Below are 15,683 nucleotides of genomic sequence, written 5' to 3'. Positions count from 1 at the left end.
TGTGAAAGGCAATGTCCTCTCATTCTGTGGCTGCTAAATTTACTTAACGAGTCCAATAAGAGTCCTTCCCGTAAAATTCCTACTTGGACAGGATTGGGCACAACAGCTGAACAATATGGATCCAAGCAGAGCTAGGCTTTTCAAAGTTGCAGCCGTGTTGAGAAATTGCCAATTATTATTTTACACTTTTTTGAGCTCCTCCTCAAAATTTCAGTCCTCCCCTGGGGAATATTTAGAAAATTAGCCTCCCCAATTTTGCCATCTATGAATGCAATTGTGGGTCTAGTTTAATGCTGTTGGTTTTTCTTCCTTACAGTTCCCTTCTCTTAGCCCATTGCTCCCTTCATCCCCTAAAAGAGTGTTATTCAACATGACATGAGCCAGAATTTCTCTTAAAATATTTTTTTCTGAGGAAAAAGCTGTTGAAGAATTTCAGCTCCCCTTCCCAAGCTGTTGCCCAGTTAACAGCATCATTATAATCAAAATGTGATCCTTTGATTAATCGAACTGACGAAGCTCTGTGGCCTTACTGAAAACGTTTGTGTCTGCTGGAGAATTAATTTTAGCGATGATTATCTTGCTTGCTTTACATGAGCAGATGATTGGGTAGTATCACCCCAGAAAGAACTTCATTCTCACCCACAACCACAAAACCTTTGTCTAGACCTGCTGGAGTGTGTTATGAAAATAGTGTCTGTATAATGCACTCTTGGTTAAAAACTCATTCGGCAGCTCAGGAGTTGACAAAATCCCTCTCCGTATTAATCAGGAAATGCTAGGAATGTCATCAAGGAATTCCATTGATGCTCCCTTCCTGACAGTTACAACAAAGAGGCTAAAAGGGCCGAGTAAAAGAAAAGAAAATTGAATGTGTGTGCTGAGGGGCAAATAAATTGATTCTTTAATCTTGAGAGGGAAGGAAGGAGGGGTCCGTTCTGCAGGAAGGGGCAGCAGACTGGACAGGCCAGATGTGACTGTACTTCCCTGCCTTGCTGACACCTCAGCCACAGTCTCGCCAGGTATGCATCACCTAGCTTGCTCAACGGAACTGAGCAGCAGGGTGTGGCCCTTCACTGATCTGCCGCAGCCCTGGAGGGTGTGGAATTTTATTTTAACCTAAGCTTCAGGGAAGGAGTGCTTGAGACAACTTTATCTGAGTGGAGAGGTAGTCACCGACTAGGTAGTGATAGCTTCCAGGCAAAGGTATTTTTAGCCACAGTTTGTAATCTGCTTCTACTGCCTCTTTGGTCCCACAGCAACAGTATTTACACTTTTTAATACTGCCACGCACCTTCTTTATCTGTTAGGCATTTCCTGCATCAGCGGTAGCTAAGCTGTGGCCCTCCACATAGTGCTGGACTGCCATTTGTTTCATCTTCAACTGTTGGCCATGCTGGCTGGTGGACTGTTGCAGAATTGTAGGGCACCAACATCTGGCAAGGGACAAGTTATTACATGGAGAGTATTTCCACTTGAGAAGAACACATTAATCCTGCAAGAATCCTTTTTGATCAAACATTCAAAGCGCTTATCAGATTGTATGTATGTCATCCCAGCAGGCCTTACAATGGCCTTGTAAAGTAGATTCATATTATCATCCAATGTTGCAGATTTTGGGGATAGGAGATAGGAGAAGATTTGCAGTGATTTGCATGTCATGTTGGGAGAAGTCACACTTAGCTGCAGCTTTCCAGGGCAGGAAAGTTATGTACATTCTATGAAATTATAGTTTGTTGTTGGGGTTTTTTGCCAAAGTTGTCGAGCTTTTTTGTTGTTGTGGAAAATCGGGGGGGGGGGGGGGACAGTGCTTAGCTGAACTTGTCTTTCTGGTAGCCCCACGACTCTGGAACTCATTGTCAGCTGACCTCCAAAAAGTTACCTCACACCAGTTTCCCCCCAAAAGATCTTGAAGGCCCATCTATTTCAGACGGCATACACATGGGTTCTTTGGGGCATATGCTTTTGTGAAGCCTATGTTTGAGCTGAAGGCTTAATGCAATTTATGATTACATTTATCAATGTTGTAGGGGTTATTTTTCTTTTAGAAGTTATATTTTTCCATCTGTGTCCATATTAAAGTCTCTACTGTGATCACATATTAGACCAATATCCCATTTGTTCATATCCAGTCCATCTATTTGGTTCCATTTCTTACTGTATTCCACTTCCTGTTGGAGTATTCCATTTTGATTTTCCATTACATATCCATAAGTTCATGTCCAGTTCTGCATATCCAGTTCCATATCCTGTTGCATCCCATTTCCTCTTGTTTTTACAATGGTATCCTGATCTCTTCCACTTTCATTTTTCCCCATCTATTTCTAGAGGAAATAAGGTAAAGGTAAAGGACCCCTGACACTTAAGTCCAGTCGTGAATGACTCTGGGATTGCGGCGCTCATCTCGCTTTACTGGCCAGCATGTGGCCAGCATGAATAAGCTGCTTCTGGCAAAACCAGAGCAGTGCACGGAAACATCATTTACCTTCCCGCCAGAGCGGTACCTATTTATCTACTTGCACGTTGATGTGCTTTCGAACTGCTAGGATGGCAGGAGCTGGGACCGAGCAACGGGAGCTCACCCCGTCGTGGGGATTTGAACCGCCGACCTTCTGATCGGCAAGCTCTAGGCTCAGTGGTTTAGACCACATTGCCACCTGGGTCCCTACCAGAGGAAATACCATAGCTTTAGTAGCAACGTTCTTTGGGTACGTTCCAGATTGTAAGCAGAATCCTTTCTGTCTGCTAAAGCTAAAGAAAGACCAGGACTGAAATCCCAAAGCTTTTTTTCCTTTCAGCTCTATCAACACCCTATCCAGATATATCTCCAAATCATCATTTGTAATCTTATCTTCTACTTCTCCTCCAAATCCTTGAATGGAGATCATTTCCAATTCCATTTCCACATAGCCATCTGATTCCTTCAGTTTGCTTATTTCTTGATCCAGTCCTGCCACTTTTCATCAGTTTGTTCTGGAGTGTCTGTGCATGCTTCATTTCCATTTTTAACTTCATAAGCCTGTTTCTCCTCTAGCTTATTATTCCCATCGTTATCTTCATCCTCATCAAACATTGTTCTGAACATTTTTAGCTCTTCAACAGACACCTGTCTATGGGACCATTGTTTTAATTTTGTGTTTGCCCAGAAACGTGAAACTGTTTGCTGCTGCCCATCTCTGCTGCCTCAGTCTTCTACTGCCTGGTATTGCCGTGACCTGGAGGCAAAGGACCTGACAAACCGTAGCAAAGCATGGTGATGATCTCACCCCATGCTTTTTCTGAGCCTCCCAGCAGTGAGCAACCACAGAACATTACGCTGTCTGAACCAGCATCATCAGCTTAAGGCCGAGGAAGCTGACAGACAGCTCAAGAGATTATGAGAAACACCTGAGCTTTAATTACTTACAATTAGAGTTTGGAATCAGAGGCAGTAAGCTAGGAGATAAGAAAGGCCTTGTACATATGTCACTTTTAAGTAAGTTCTGAACTCCATATCCCTATATGCATATGTATAGGCTGTGGGTCCCCCCCACTAATGTCTTATCACCAAACAAGCAGCTTAGGAAGAAGTTCCTGTTAAGGATGAGCCAAACAGAAAGGCAACCAAGTGCCCTGCTTCCTCAACCTCTTAGCAAGCATTGTTATCAATGTATGTGGATAGAGGTGCTCTGATAGACATGATGTACTGAAACTGGCATAAAGCTTTGACAATGTCCATTGCCAAACAAACTTTGCAGCCATGGGAAAAGTAGACAGTTCCTCTTCTGAGTGGGTAACTAATTAAAGAACAGGAAGCAGTGGTTAAGAGGGACGGTGCACAGTTTTTACAACAGAGGAAACTAAATTCTGGATTTCCTAAGGACTTTTACTGGAAGCAGGGACCATAATTTTTTCAAAAAATACCTGGAGAGTGGCACCAAGTGTGAGCAATTAACTAGAAGCTACGGGAGATCTTGAACACATGTCACTGAATGTTTGCAGAAGACATCAAAATTACTCAGGATGGTGCATCTCAAAGCAAAATTTGAAGAGATCCTAATTGATTTCTCTAAAAGTGGTGAATGGATAAGAAAAATGGCAGGTGAGAGTCAATTGATCTGATTAACAGTAGATGTTTTCAGACTTATTCAGTGGGGCCACAGAGTTTCTCAGAAGCTTACCAGGATGGCTTCTATTAGAAAACCAAGAATAGTGGATAAGCTTCTGTACCACACTTGGTCTCCCCAACACTACACAGCCATGGGAGAATGTTTGGTGTGTTCAACACGGCATCCTCAGCTTATGCACAATTAATGGTGAGGCGCACTGTTCCTAGTCAGCTGTGCCCTGTGTGAAAAACTGCTTGTGGTCTATAGGAAAAGCTCCAGAATTCTCTGCAGCACACAAAGCTCAGTAGGATAAATCACTTTTTATATGGAAAGCAGGAAGTTTGAAGACCACTGAGCTAAAGCAAATAACACCTTCTGAATGGTATTGTTTTGTCTGCTTGAGTTTGGTGCAAAATATGAGCTGCTTTGTTGGTAGAAGGCTGGTGTTGGGTATAGAGTTGTGAGTATAGTAAATTCAGTTAACCTGAATTTAAACATGTACATTCCAGAATACTTTAATCAGGATGAAGTCTTAGCTCATCTTCACATCTGTTCCTCTTTTTCATCATAGATTCAAAATATGTCAGACATAAAGCAGTCCCTCTCAAGCTGTTTTGATTGGTGTGTTTTCTGGGTGTTGCTAAGGTAATAGTAATAATTATGATGCTAACAAATTCTTTGCAAGTATTCTAATTGGGCTAAGGTGGGTGGGAACATGCCCATTTCATTCTGGAACGTGGCACAGGTTTAACAAAAGTGGTGTTACCTGAGGGTAAAACCAGCTACTTAATGAAGTTGTGTTTTACATTAATGAGTTTACAGAACAAGCCCTGTGGTGAGTCTGGCCTTGGGCTTGCCCTGTAAGCGATTTTAATGCGGAAGATCAATAATTAAATTGTTCTTTCTGTCCTCCTGCCACCCATCCCACTCCCTCTTGGCCTGCTGCCAGGGGCTTTGGCTGCTGTGTTCTGCAGAGATCCGCCCCTACGAATGGCTAAGAAGAAACTGTTAAGTGTCTCCCTGAACTGTACATGGGCTGGGCCCTCTTTTTTTTTTTTTTATTTGCAAGGTGAGTCAGACTGAAGGCAAGTTCTCTTATTCCTGTCTAGAGTGATTCAGGCAGAGGAGGTGATAAAAAGCACCTGGAACAAGAAACGGAGGCCCGGGTGGAATTGTCCGCAGCTGCACGTCCACCACCACACAGCTTTGTCCCTTGATCTTGAGGCTTTTGCTTGGAAGAGTTGGATCTGAGCACTTTCTGGACAACACAGCCCTCCAAACTTCCCTGGAATGCCTCAGCACTGGCTGGTGACTGTCAGCTGCCTTGCATTCACTCTCCTCCTCCCGTCAGCTGTTGGCATTCAAAGAAGAGAAGGTGAGGCAAACGAGCGTGAAATCTTTCCACTTTAGTTTTTGGAAGTGGGCTTCATTTTGCAGTCTTCTGTCTCTCCCTGACACTTGTTTTTGTGTCAGGTGCACTGTGGGCCAGCTGCTGAGCAGCCCCTTGTTGTGTGAGAGAAGTAGCTAAGCTGAAGACTCTTTCTCTTTATGAGCATGTGGAATGTCTTGGGAACTGGGCAGTAACGTTTTCAGCATGTGAACAATAATGGAGGATGGGACCAGAGCTTCATCATCTAAGCTTCCTTCCTTAGGTCTGGCCCGTGTTTCTCCTCCAAAACCTTCTAGTTAGAGGTAGATGGTGAAGCGCACACTGGGGTCGCCTAGCAACTGCAAGCTTGCTCATGTATTATCTGTATCCTGATTGGGTGTCTGGGCTGAGATATGGTCACACCCGGTAATCGGTCAGTGATGGGGACAAATGTCCTATCAGTCTAGTGGATAAGTCCACTATAGGTCTTTTAGTAAGAAGGTGACAAGTGGATGAATGTTGATCCCCAGTAAATTTAGATTCATTCAGGGACTTTTGAAAATGCTGTCCTTAGTGTTTTACTTCAATCTCCAGATGGAATATACATTCAAATGAGACATGTTTATTCCAATACTTTTTATATGCTTCCTAGGGCAATGGGGAGGGGCTTTGGTTCAGTAGTAGATCATCTGCTTTGCATACAGAAGATATTGAGTTTCATTCCTTAGCATCTCCAGGCATGATTGGGAATGTCTCCAGTCTAAAATCCTGAAAAGTGAAAAGAGCTAGATAGAGCAACTGTCTTACTCTATATACGACAGTTGTTGCAATGGAAGAAACTGAGGGCGGGGGTGGTCATTTTTTAAATAATTGTTTTACTAAATTGTTTTAGATCTTGAGCTAGAAACAGAAATTCAGCTTTCAAAGTATATACAGTATATCATGCAAGTATATACGGTCCCTGTGTGCACTTGATCAACAGTGCTGGTGTTAATTCTTCACTTTTTGACGTTAGCGGGATGGTTTCTATGATGTAATTCTCTCAGCGTCTTCAAAATTAATTCTATGCATTCGACACTTTTCATAAACTCACTGTGGGCTAACATGTCAGAGTTCTTAACTTGGATTTAGTACCACTCATATGTTTGGCCACACATTTATATCAGTTTTACACCAGTGTTCCTATGGTGCCTTCCCTTAAGGAATCCTGTGAATTGTAGTTTGAAGAGAATGATGAGAATTGTCTTATAAATCCCTAAACATTCATATATAGCCATGTAGAGAACAAGAATGAAGACAACTATAATTTGTTATATATAACAATTGTTTATAGAGAAGGGGTGATTCCACACTAGATGTTTCAGTGTGGGACTGCCACGCTCTGTTCATTCACTTTCTATTTCATTCATTCATTTTATTTGTATACCACTTTTCAACACCCTGGGAATGGCTTCAACAGGCCTGCTAAACCAGGTGAGAGTAGCCAAGGGGTCTCAAATCCCCAGTGAGTTAGGGACTTCCCCTGCATGCAAAGACAGGCTCTGGTGGATTGAGTGGACAAGACTAATAGTGTGCCCAACAGTCAGGAAGGTGGTTTCTGCATGTGCTGTGTAGAGGGAAGTGAGCAGATGGGGCACATCCACCTAGGATGGTATCCCATCTAGGAGAAAGAAAACTCTGACCTTAAACCTCTGCTGCTTTGCAGGATATTTTTGGGAGAAGAAAAGGCTAAGGAGTAAACTATGGTTACCAGATGTCCCCGTTTCCTGGGGACAGTTCCCGGATTTACAAATCTGTCCCTGGACAAAATACGTCCCTGGAATGTCCCCGGATTTCATATAATGTCCCCGGATTTATATTTTAAGTGTTGTAGATTTATTAGTAGGGAATGAATGTTGCATGATTGGTTCAACGCCACAAAACACAACATATAGGGACTTCCAGCAAGGCAAAATGGCGGGTGCCACGGCAGCGAGCAGCTTCTGAAGCCAGCCAGAGCCAACTGCACTATCAGGCTGGCTCCGGGCTGCTAAGACTGCCGCTGCCGCTGCCGAGGGGGAACCGGGGATGCCCGGCATCTCAACTGGGGGAACCGCTGACACCCCCCCCCATGACCCAAATCGAGCTGGGAGCGAGAGTGTCCGGCCACCTGGCCGACTGCCCAGCGGCGCTCCAGAGCCGACACAGGGAGAAGGAGGAAAGGAGAAGGAGAAGGGAGAGAGGGAGAGAGAGGAAGGAGAAAAAAAGAGGGAAGCCCTGACCTTGCCACGCTGCCGCCGCCACCACTGAGGAAGAGAGGTAGCAGAGCACCGGGAGGGCAAGGACACATGGCTAAGCCCAGGCCTGACCGAGCCTACTCCATGGCAGGTAGCGCTCCAAGAGATCATGCCGGGGCCCAGAGGAAGGCCACGTGACAGAGGAGACCCAGAAGAGAAGATATTACTTCTTAATTTAAAAAAAAAGATTTTTTTTTTTTGTTAAAAAAAATCAAAAAATTTTGTCCCCGGATTATTTGAAAAAAATCTGGTAACCTTAGAGTAAACCCTCCACAAATCTGGAGTGGAGTCCCTAAGACGGTTGGCTGGCACCTTGCACCTCTCCTTCCAGCAACTCCTGGAGTCAAACATCTTGCTCTGCTTTCCTTCGGACCACATCAGTGAGGCTGAGAGGGGGTCTTGTCATCTGGGCAGCCCAAGACCTCCATACACACTACCTAGGCTTGCATCCCAGGGAAGTCACTTCAGTGCTGGTAACTCAGTGGTTTGACGTCACCCCCAGAGGCACACTCCATTATCTCTTGAGATAGCCAGATGCTAACAACATACATGGCACATACATGTGCAAATCTACACACACACATCCATACACAGCTGTCACAGGAAAAATTGATCTCATGTCCATGTGTCAGAGCTGCCCGAGGTCCCAGCTCACAAAGGACCAACGCCGCTTCGTTGTTAAGTACGAAAGTCTTTATTGAAGTTCAGTTTCACTTCCAGAGCCGCAGCGTGCAGCTCTACGTCTCAACTATCAGACCGCTGATGCTCCGTCTGAGTCTCCTCCCCCCAGACACCAGTTTAAGACTCTAGCCTTGCTCCACCTCTTCCTCTGTTCTTTCCGCCTCTGGTTCCGCCTGTCCGTTGGGGTCTCGCCCTTTCTAGACTCTTCTGACGCTGAATCCTCTGAGCCTTCCCCCTCCCTCCGGCGGGCTTTAGGAGCTGGTTCCCAATCCGGGTCTCCTGCTGTCCCCCGCGCCTGTACATTTGAACTTGGCGCGTGCGCCCAGCCAGCAACTTTCCTCCTGACCGTTTCACTGCTGCTGTCACTGCTTCCCCCTTCGGGGAGGCTAGCTGCAACTGACCTCCCCTCCGTTCCCCCACTCTCCGATGGAGGCGTGGTCAGCCCTGACTCATCTTCTCTCCCCGCTGGAGGAGACGCTGGTCCTGACACCTGTGACTCTTCCCCCCCACTACGCTCTGGTGGGGAAACTGGTCCTGATCCCCCACTGCTGCTTTGGGGTTCCCCTCTGGCTCCTTGTTTCTGGTGCGTCCCCCCTGGGACCCCCCTTGCTCTGACCATCGGCGCCCCCTTCTGGGAATCTTCTGATTCGCTGGAGAAGCTCATGGAATCTCTCGGGTCACTGTCATACTCCCCTACGCTGCCCTCGGATTCTTCCCCTTCACTCTCCATTTCCTCTCTCCCCTGTGCTCCTGCTCCCGAGCCCCTGACACCATGTTTTCATCAGAGGCTATGGAGTTATGTAACCCCTGAGCCAAGGAGATAACTATACAACCTTTAGAAGACATCTGAAGACAGCCCTCTATGGTTTTATTATGTTTTTATATACATGTTGGAAGCCGCCAAGAGTGGCTGGGGCACCCCCGTCAGATGAGCGGGGTAAAAATGACAAGGTATGGTCATTTTGTATGGTTGCATGTCCCTATGTTCATCAGAGAAATTTTGGAGATAATGGGAGCAAGCTCTTGAACCAAGAGGCAGGGAAAATAGGTCTGAATAGGAAGGAGTGGAAAAGGGGACAGAATAAGGGACTTAACGCTTAATATTATCTAAACCTGTTAAGTATATTTATGCACTAGGAAAGAACCTTGAAATGACAGGAGTTACCTTTTCTTTTTGCCCACCCAACACAAACAAAGGAGCTTGTGACCACCTTCAGTTGTTTTACTACATCAAAATTCAGTTGGTTTAACTTCGGATGTTCCAGGTGCACTGAGGTGAAAGTAGCAGTAAATAACAGCCTGCTTGTGTCTGACAGCTTTGGCTTTGACAGCTTCAGGTCTATAAATGCATCAGTCCTTCTCACTGAGTGAGCAGAAGGGAAAGCACTGACCCCAGAACACTGCCCTGCATTAAAAAATGGAAGGTAAAAAAGGCAGCATTCCCACTTGCCTGCCAAGATGTTTAGTGCCTTAGTAGCAATGTGGGAAGCTGACGGTGTAGTACCCAATTCATCTTTCCACATTATCCCCCCCAAAAAGGGGGGGGAATAAGGCAAGTTCCTTTACATCTTACTTCAGAAGGCTCTTTTCCCATAGCGGCAGAGCAGGCACGGCTGATCCCCTTCTTTTGGAGCTTGGCTACAAGGCCTGAGACAAAATGGTGCTCCCTCATCCCACATACAGAAGCCAGCCATACTGGCAGTTGCATCTTACTTCAGTCTTAGTTCAGCACTGGAGGCAGGACAGTGTCATCTGCTGCACCTGAGGGCAGAGGGCTGGCTGAGGAGGTGCAGGTCACATCCAGCTCTGTCCTCCAACACATTGCTGCTGACCTGTCCCCTCCCAGCACCTGTATCTTGCTTACCCTTCCAGGATTAATTTGGTCCCCAATTCTTCCTTTATGCAATTTCTCTCAAATCCATCAGTTTATATTCACCTCATTCTGAGAGATCAGTGGGGAGGGGAGTCTGTCGCAGCAGCAGGGGGAGACACGTGTCTCTTCACCAGCCTGACTCATCTCTGCCTCTCGGCCTCCCTTCTCTCCTGCTCCACCTTCTGAGTCTGAAATTCCCTCCGCCACAGACTCTTCTTGCTCACTAAGCCCTGTTACCCCTTCAGTTTCTGACCCCCCCCCCCAGTCTTTCTTCTCTTTCTTCTCCATGTGACCGCTCATTGTTGTCCCACCACCACTCCCTGGGCTCTGAGCCTTCCTTCCCTTGGGGTTCCCCAGCTGGTTCCTCTGTGTCCAACCAGTCCCGGACATATCTAAAGTTTTATTGTGAAAGCCCATCTCAGCACTGAGAATCTCATTCAGAAAAGCTCATTCAGAAGAAACTTCACAGGCATCAGACTGGGAAGAAGTGTGACATTACCTTGGGTAAACACATGCAGTTACAGACACGCTTATCGTGATGTAATTGCCTCCAAAGAGGCTATTGACAGACACAAAGCATTGAGAAAACAACAGCAGCAGCAGAATCCAGGCAAGACTGGATGATGTAATCTGTAAGCAAGTTGAGCTATTGGCTATGAAAATTGCTATGCGGTGCTAATTATATGTGTTGGTCAATCTAATCAGCAGTCATTGCCATATTAGGCTTTTTTAAGTTAGGAAAAATAAATGTGCAAAGAGTGTCAAGTCTTTCTCTCACGGGAGGGTAAACCTGTGTCTGAATTTCACCACTCCGGAAGAAAAGTGAAGACTCACAGGACTAAATGCTCTTTCATACAAAAGAATTCCTTCTACATAGGAAAATAACAGACAGTACTAGATAACTGTAAAGAAGCATTCCGTCATGGGATTCTCCGCATCTGCAGGCTGAATTGGTGCAACTCTTTCCCCTCACAATATATTTACCACCCCCTCAGTGAGAACCAAGATGCTGTGGTTTAAAGTGGTCTTTATATAAAATAGCAACTGAGACGCAACATGAGAGTCAGTTAATTTAGATATGACACAGAATTTAACAAAGCAAGCTTTGCTATGGTTTAGCCTGACAGCTAAATTTCCAAATTGTGGTATGTGATTGGCTGGCAAATCAGAAAGCTGGTTTTGAGCTGGCATTGCAAACCATGATTTTCTTATTTATGACTTGGTGTGATGTCTGAATGGACTAATGCTGAACAGATTAATCTGTGATTAGTGCACTGCAAACCATCGTTTAGAATGCTATCTGTGAACTTAGTCAATTTCTTCATCTTTTGTAAATACCACCTCCCTTAAACAGAAGGAAGACAAAGACCCAGTGTTCTTTCTTGGTATTCATTTAGATTCAGTTATCATTACTTTTGCCTTAGGCATAAGCTTTGAAGCCAAAGTCCCCCCCTCCCCCCACCAAATAACCACCTAGAGAGCATTTGTGTTCCACCAGCAAGTGAGGGAAGAGCTGCAGCAGATATTGATGTGGGGAGGGGGGGGTCTAGTTTCTGTCCTGTACTAGTCCACCACTGAAAGTCACTCGCTCCAAACACTGCTTTTCCCTAACAGAAGTAGCCTTTGTGATTAAGTTGCAAGCCTCTTCTCCCCCCACCCCCAAAGCTCCTAAGGAGGGAGAGAATCTCTGGTCCAGTCAGGGTGGAAGAATGAGGAGAAGTTTTCCCACTCTCACTTGCTGCCTTCCCAGTAAGAACTGTCTCACCCGTGCCAGTAATTATTTAAGAAAACAATATGTATAGCCTGTTGGCATCTGTCTGTCTCAAGAGACAATGGATTATGCCTCTGGGGGTGAAATCATACCACTGTGTTACCAGCCCTGGTGACCTCCCTGGGGCATAAGCCTGGGCAGTGTGTTTAGAGGTCCTGGGCCACCCAGATGACAAGACCCCCCTGATGCGGTCCAAAGGAAAGCAGAGCAATACATTTCACACCAGCTTGGCTGCAGGAGTTGCCAGAAGGAGGCATACAACATGCCATCCAACTGACTTGGGGACTCCATTCCAGATTTGTGTAGAGTTTACTCCTTAGCCTTTTCTTCTCCCAAAAATATCCCACAAAGCAGCAGAGGTTTAAGGTCAGAGTTTTCTTTCTCCTAGATGGGCTACCTTCCCAGGTGGATGAGCCTCACCTGCTCCTCACTTCCCTCTACACAGCTCTGGTGGGATACATGTCATGCTCTTTCTGGAGTAGTTTATCCACCTATAGTCTCCAGCCTGCACTCAGCTCTCACCTGTGGCTCCTTGCCACTCTCAGCATGCGGCAGCGCTCACACTCCAGGAATACATAGCTATATGCTCCATAATTAAGGAAACATCTAGTTTGGCCCTCAGTAACCTGTGTAATGAACACTTGTCTCAATCACACACCACAGTTTTCAGTGTATGCCTAAAAAGGCAATGCCCTACTTGGGTTTAAGGTTTAAGAAGCCGCACCACATCTTCCTGTCCTCTGAGTCATTTTGAGACATGCTGAGATGATTTGTTTTTTAAAAATAAAATGTGGAGGAACACACACCCAGAATTCCTTGCAGCATGCTATTTGAGCCTGAGATACTGGGAAAGCAGGGAATGACCCACTTCTGCGGTAATGGGAGGGCTCCCACACAAGCTAACTTCAGGCGTGGCTAGATGGGGCATTGAGGGAGCCTGGGAAAGCAAAGGAGGCTGTTGACGGGCACATGGGCTGAGGCTCTGCCTGGGGGGTGGGGGGGTGCTGATTAAATTCCAGGTGCTTCTGAGTGAGCGTTGAAGGGTATGAGATCAGCTCTACTTGGCTTGGCAGCCTTGGCAGACCCAGGATCCGGCCGATGCGTTGGAACCTCTCAGGTGCTCGGAATGCAAGTGTCGTGCCTGAACCTGATCGTATGTGTTGGCAGCCAAGCTGAGGATTAGCAGGAGCAGCTGTGGAGAGCAGCTCTTGGTGTTTCAGAGACTAGCAAAAGCACTGTAACAACCACAATAATTCTGCAAACTTTGTAGGTGACGGAGATGTGATTCTTAAGTATATGGTTCTCCGTAGTATTCATTACAAAGAGGTTGGCTATGAAAATTTCCCTCTGCTTTCTTCTGGGCTTGTTGGTACTCAGCACACAAACATTCGGGGGGGGGCAATCTAAATCCCGTGCTTGGAAAACAGAAATTCAGTACTAAAAATAAACCGCATAAATAAAATGTTGGTAGATCCATAAAATTCACCTTAACGCCTTAGGGCACAGCTACACTGCCAACCTGTACTGGTTTATACTTGTTCATGTTTCATGGCTTCTCCCAAATAGCTCTGGGAAACGTAGTTTGGCCCGCCTGCAGCCTTCTAGCAGGCTTTGCAGCTCCGCCTTTCCTGGTACATTAACAGCCAGCCCAGAAGAGCCCAGAAGAGCTTGGTGAAGGAAATCCTTCAGGTACAGGTTAAACACTTTGCTTTCTAATGGTAGCTTCTCTCTGGGTTTGCTGCTGTTTTGTTCCTGGGGTCCAGATGTTATTATAGAGGGTCCTTAGTGTAGGAAGAGAGATACATTCAAGTCCGTGAATTCTCCGAGGTCTAAAGATGGAATATCCACAGTGCCTGGGAGTCTCTCCTAGGGGAGCCATATTTTCCTTGTTACAGAGTAGGTCGTGGGACTCACTCTCCTTTCTTAGATAAGTCCTGTCAATGGAAGAAACTGGGAAACAAGTTGCTTGTCATAGAAACAGGAAGGCTTTTGATATGGGATTGAGGGAACACCTTCCCTGTTGTTTCAGCATGAGAATCTTTTTAAATACAGTATAAATATAAAATTCATGTTCTGTTTTAACCCAGATTGATTAGTTCATATAGATTACAGTATTTTAAAACGTAGTCCTGCTGCAACAGCTATGGAGAACGACCCCCTCGGTCCACTGGCGCACTTTTCAAAGTACCAGAGTAGGCTGCAGACCCCTCCCCTCGTGGCACAGCTGCTTCTGTTTTTTCCTCATCAGCCACTTTCTCTTTCTGCTTCCAGGCCAAGACACTTTAAAGACTAACATATGTATTGGAACAGAGTCCCCTTTGTAGGATGCAATGCCAACACTGCTTTTGGATATCAGCACCAACTTGCTATTTTTATTTTTAAATTTTATGATAGGCTGTTATTGTAAAATATGGTATAGACATTTTTATAATAAACAAAATGTATAGGAAGAGATGGAAAGAGGGATTTGTTCTCTGGACAATGCTTCTTTGCTGATCTTGTTCATGACTCTAACCTTGAGTTATGAGTTGTTGGTTTTGCTTATGCATATGCTGTGAAGTGGGATTAATGATATTACTAATAAGAGTGACAAGAGTTTCCTGGTTCCATATTAATTCCTCATCTGTGTTTCTTTCCTTCCATCACTAATATTCTTGCTGTTTTAGCTCCCGTTTCATATTGGCTGAAAGGGAGTTGAATTGCTGGTGTTAAACTGAAAAGGCAATGGAGTAGAGTGAGAGAAATGAAGACTAAGAGAAGGCATGGCAGTGCCTTAAGCCCAACCTACTCCATTTGAAATAACCACAGGGCACAGTTCTTATAGAATGGTAGAGTCGGAAAGGGATCCTAGGGCCATCTAGTCCAACCCCCTGCAAGACAGGAATCTCAGCCAAAGCATTCACATTAACTAAAGCATCTTAGGTTGCAGTGGTTTGCTTTTAAAAACCCAAATATAGAAAACTAGCAAGCTGAGGAAGCTGGCCTGTCAACACTGGAACCAATGGACCATCCAGTTTTCTGTGATGAGGGAATCAGGCTAATGTTGCATGACTAGTCACTGCTGCTTGCGTAGCTTGGATCTGAGCTTACCAACAGGGTGGCCTTTAACTGTATATCATCAAGTAAAAATGGCGAGCCAATTTCTGGCACTGCCAAATGTGTTGTTGTTCTTGAATGGTGCGAACTATTCTCTTTGCTTTCAGCCTGCCATTGCAATGGGAAATCCAGGCAGTGCATGTTCGACATGGAGCTGCTCAGACGAACAGGAAATGGATACCGGTGCCTCAACTGTGCCGAAAACACAGAGGGAAATAATTGTGAGCGGTGTAAGGAGGGCTTCTATCGCCAGGATCCTCGAGGACGTTGTGTATCCTGCAGCTGCAACCCCAAAGGTATGCAGGGACTGAGGGGCAGGTGGGAAAGCCCCTCACCCCCAATCTTATGGGACTGCAGTGTCTGTTGAGGTTCTACTGCTGCATATCTCTGTCTACACTCAACCCAAATATGTTGGCAAAATAAGCCAGTTGTCACAAATGTTCTGGCACCCTTAAAGCCACTCACTACATGGAGAATTGGGGTTCCAGTGCATACCCTGAGTTGGGTTCCTCTGAATGAGATCAGGGAGAGG

General features: G+C 45.5%; 1 protein-coding gene across 2 annotated transcripts in view; it reads left to right on the top strand.

The window, feature by feature from the left end:
* The first annotated feature begins 5,136 nt into the window (after positions 1-5,136).
* The window catches only part of LAMC2 (laminin subunit gamma 2), a 41,177-nt gene continuing 30,630 nt past the window's right edge, over positions 5,137-15,683 (top strand). The window contains exons 1-2 of one of the 2 annotated variants that reach the window (XM_083621365.1): positions 5,137-5,460; positions 15,259-15,447. In XM_083621365.1, coding sequence (XP_083477491.1) covers positions 5,376-5,460; positions 15,259-15,447 — 274 coding nt within the window. In that variant the 5' untranslated portion in view covers positions 5,137-5,375. Of the gene's footprint in view, positions 5,461-13,673; positions 13,751-15,258; positions 15,448-15,683 lie in introns of those variants that run through there. The other variant, XM_083621366.1, reaches the window with a different exon arrangement.

The sequence above is a fragment of the Podarcis filfolensis genome (genome assembly GCF_964270895.1).
Source record: "Podarcis filfolensis genome assembly, chromosome: 6".
NCBI lineage: Eukaryota > Metazoa > Chordata > Lepidosauria > Squamata > Lacertidae > Podarcis > Podarcis filfolensis.
Note: the sequence above shows the minus strand (reverse complement) of the source record. Positions and strands in the feature narration are given on the sequence as shown.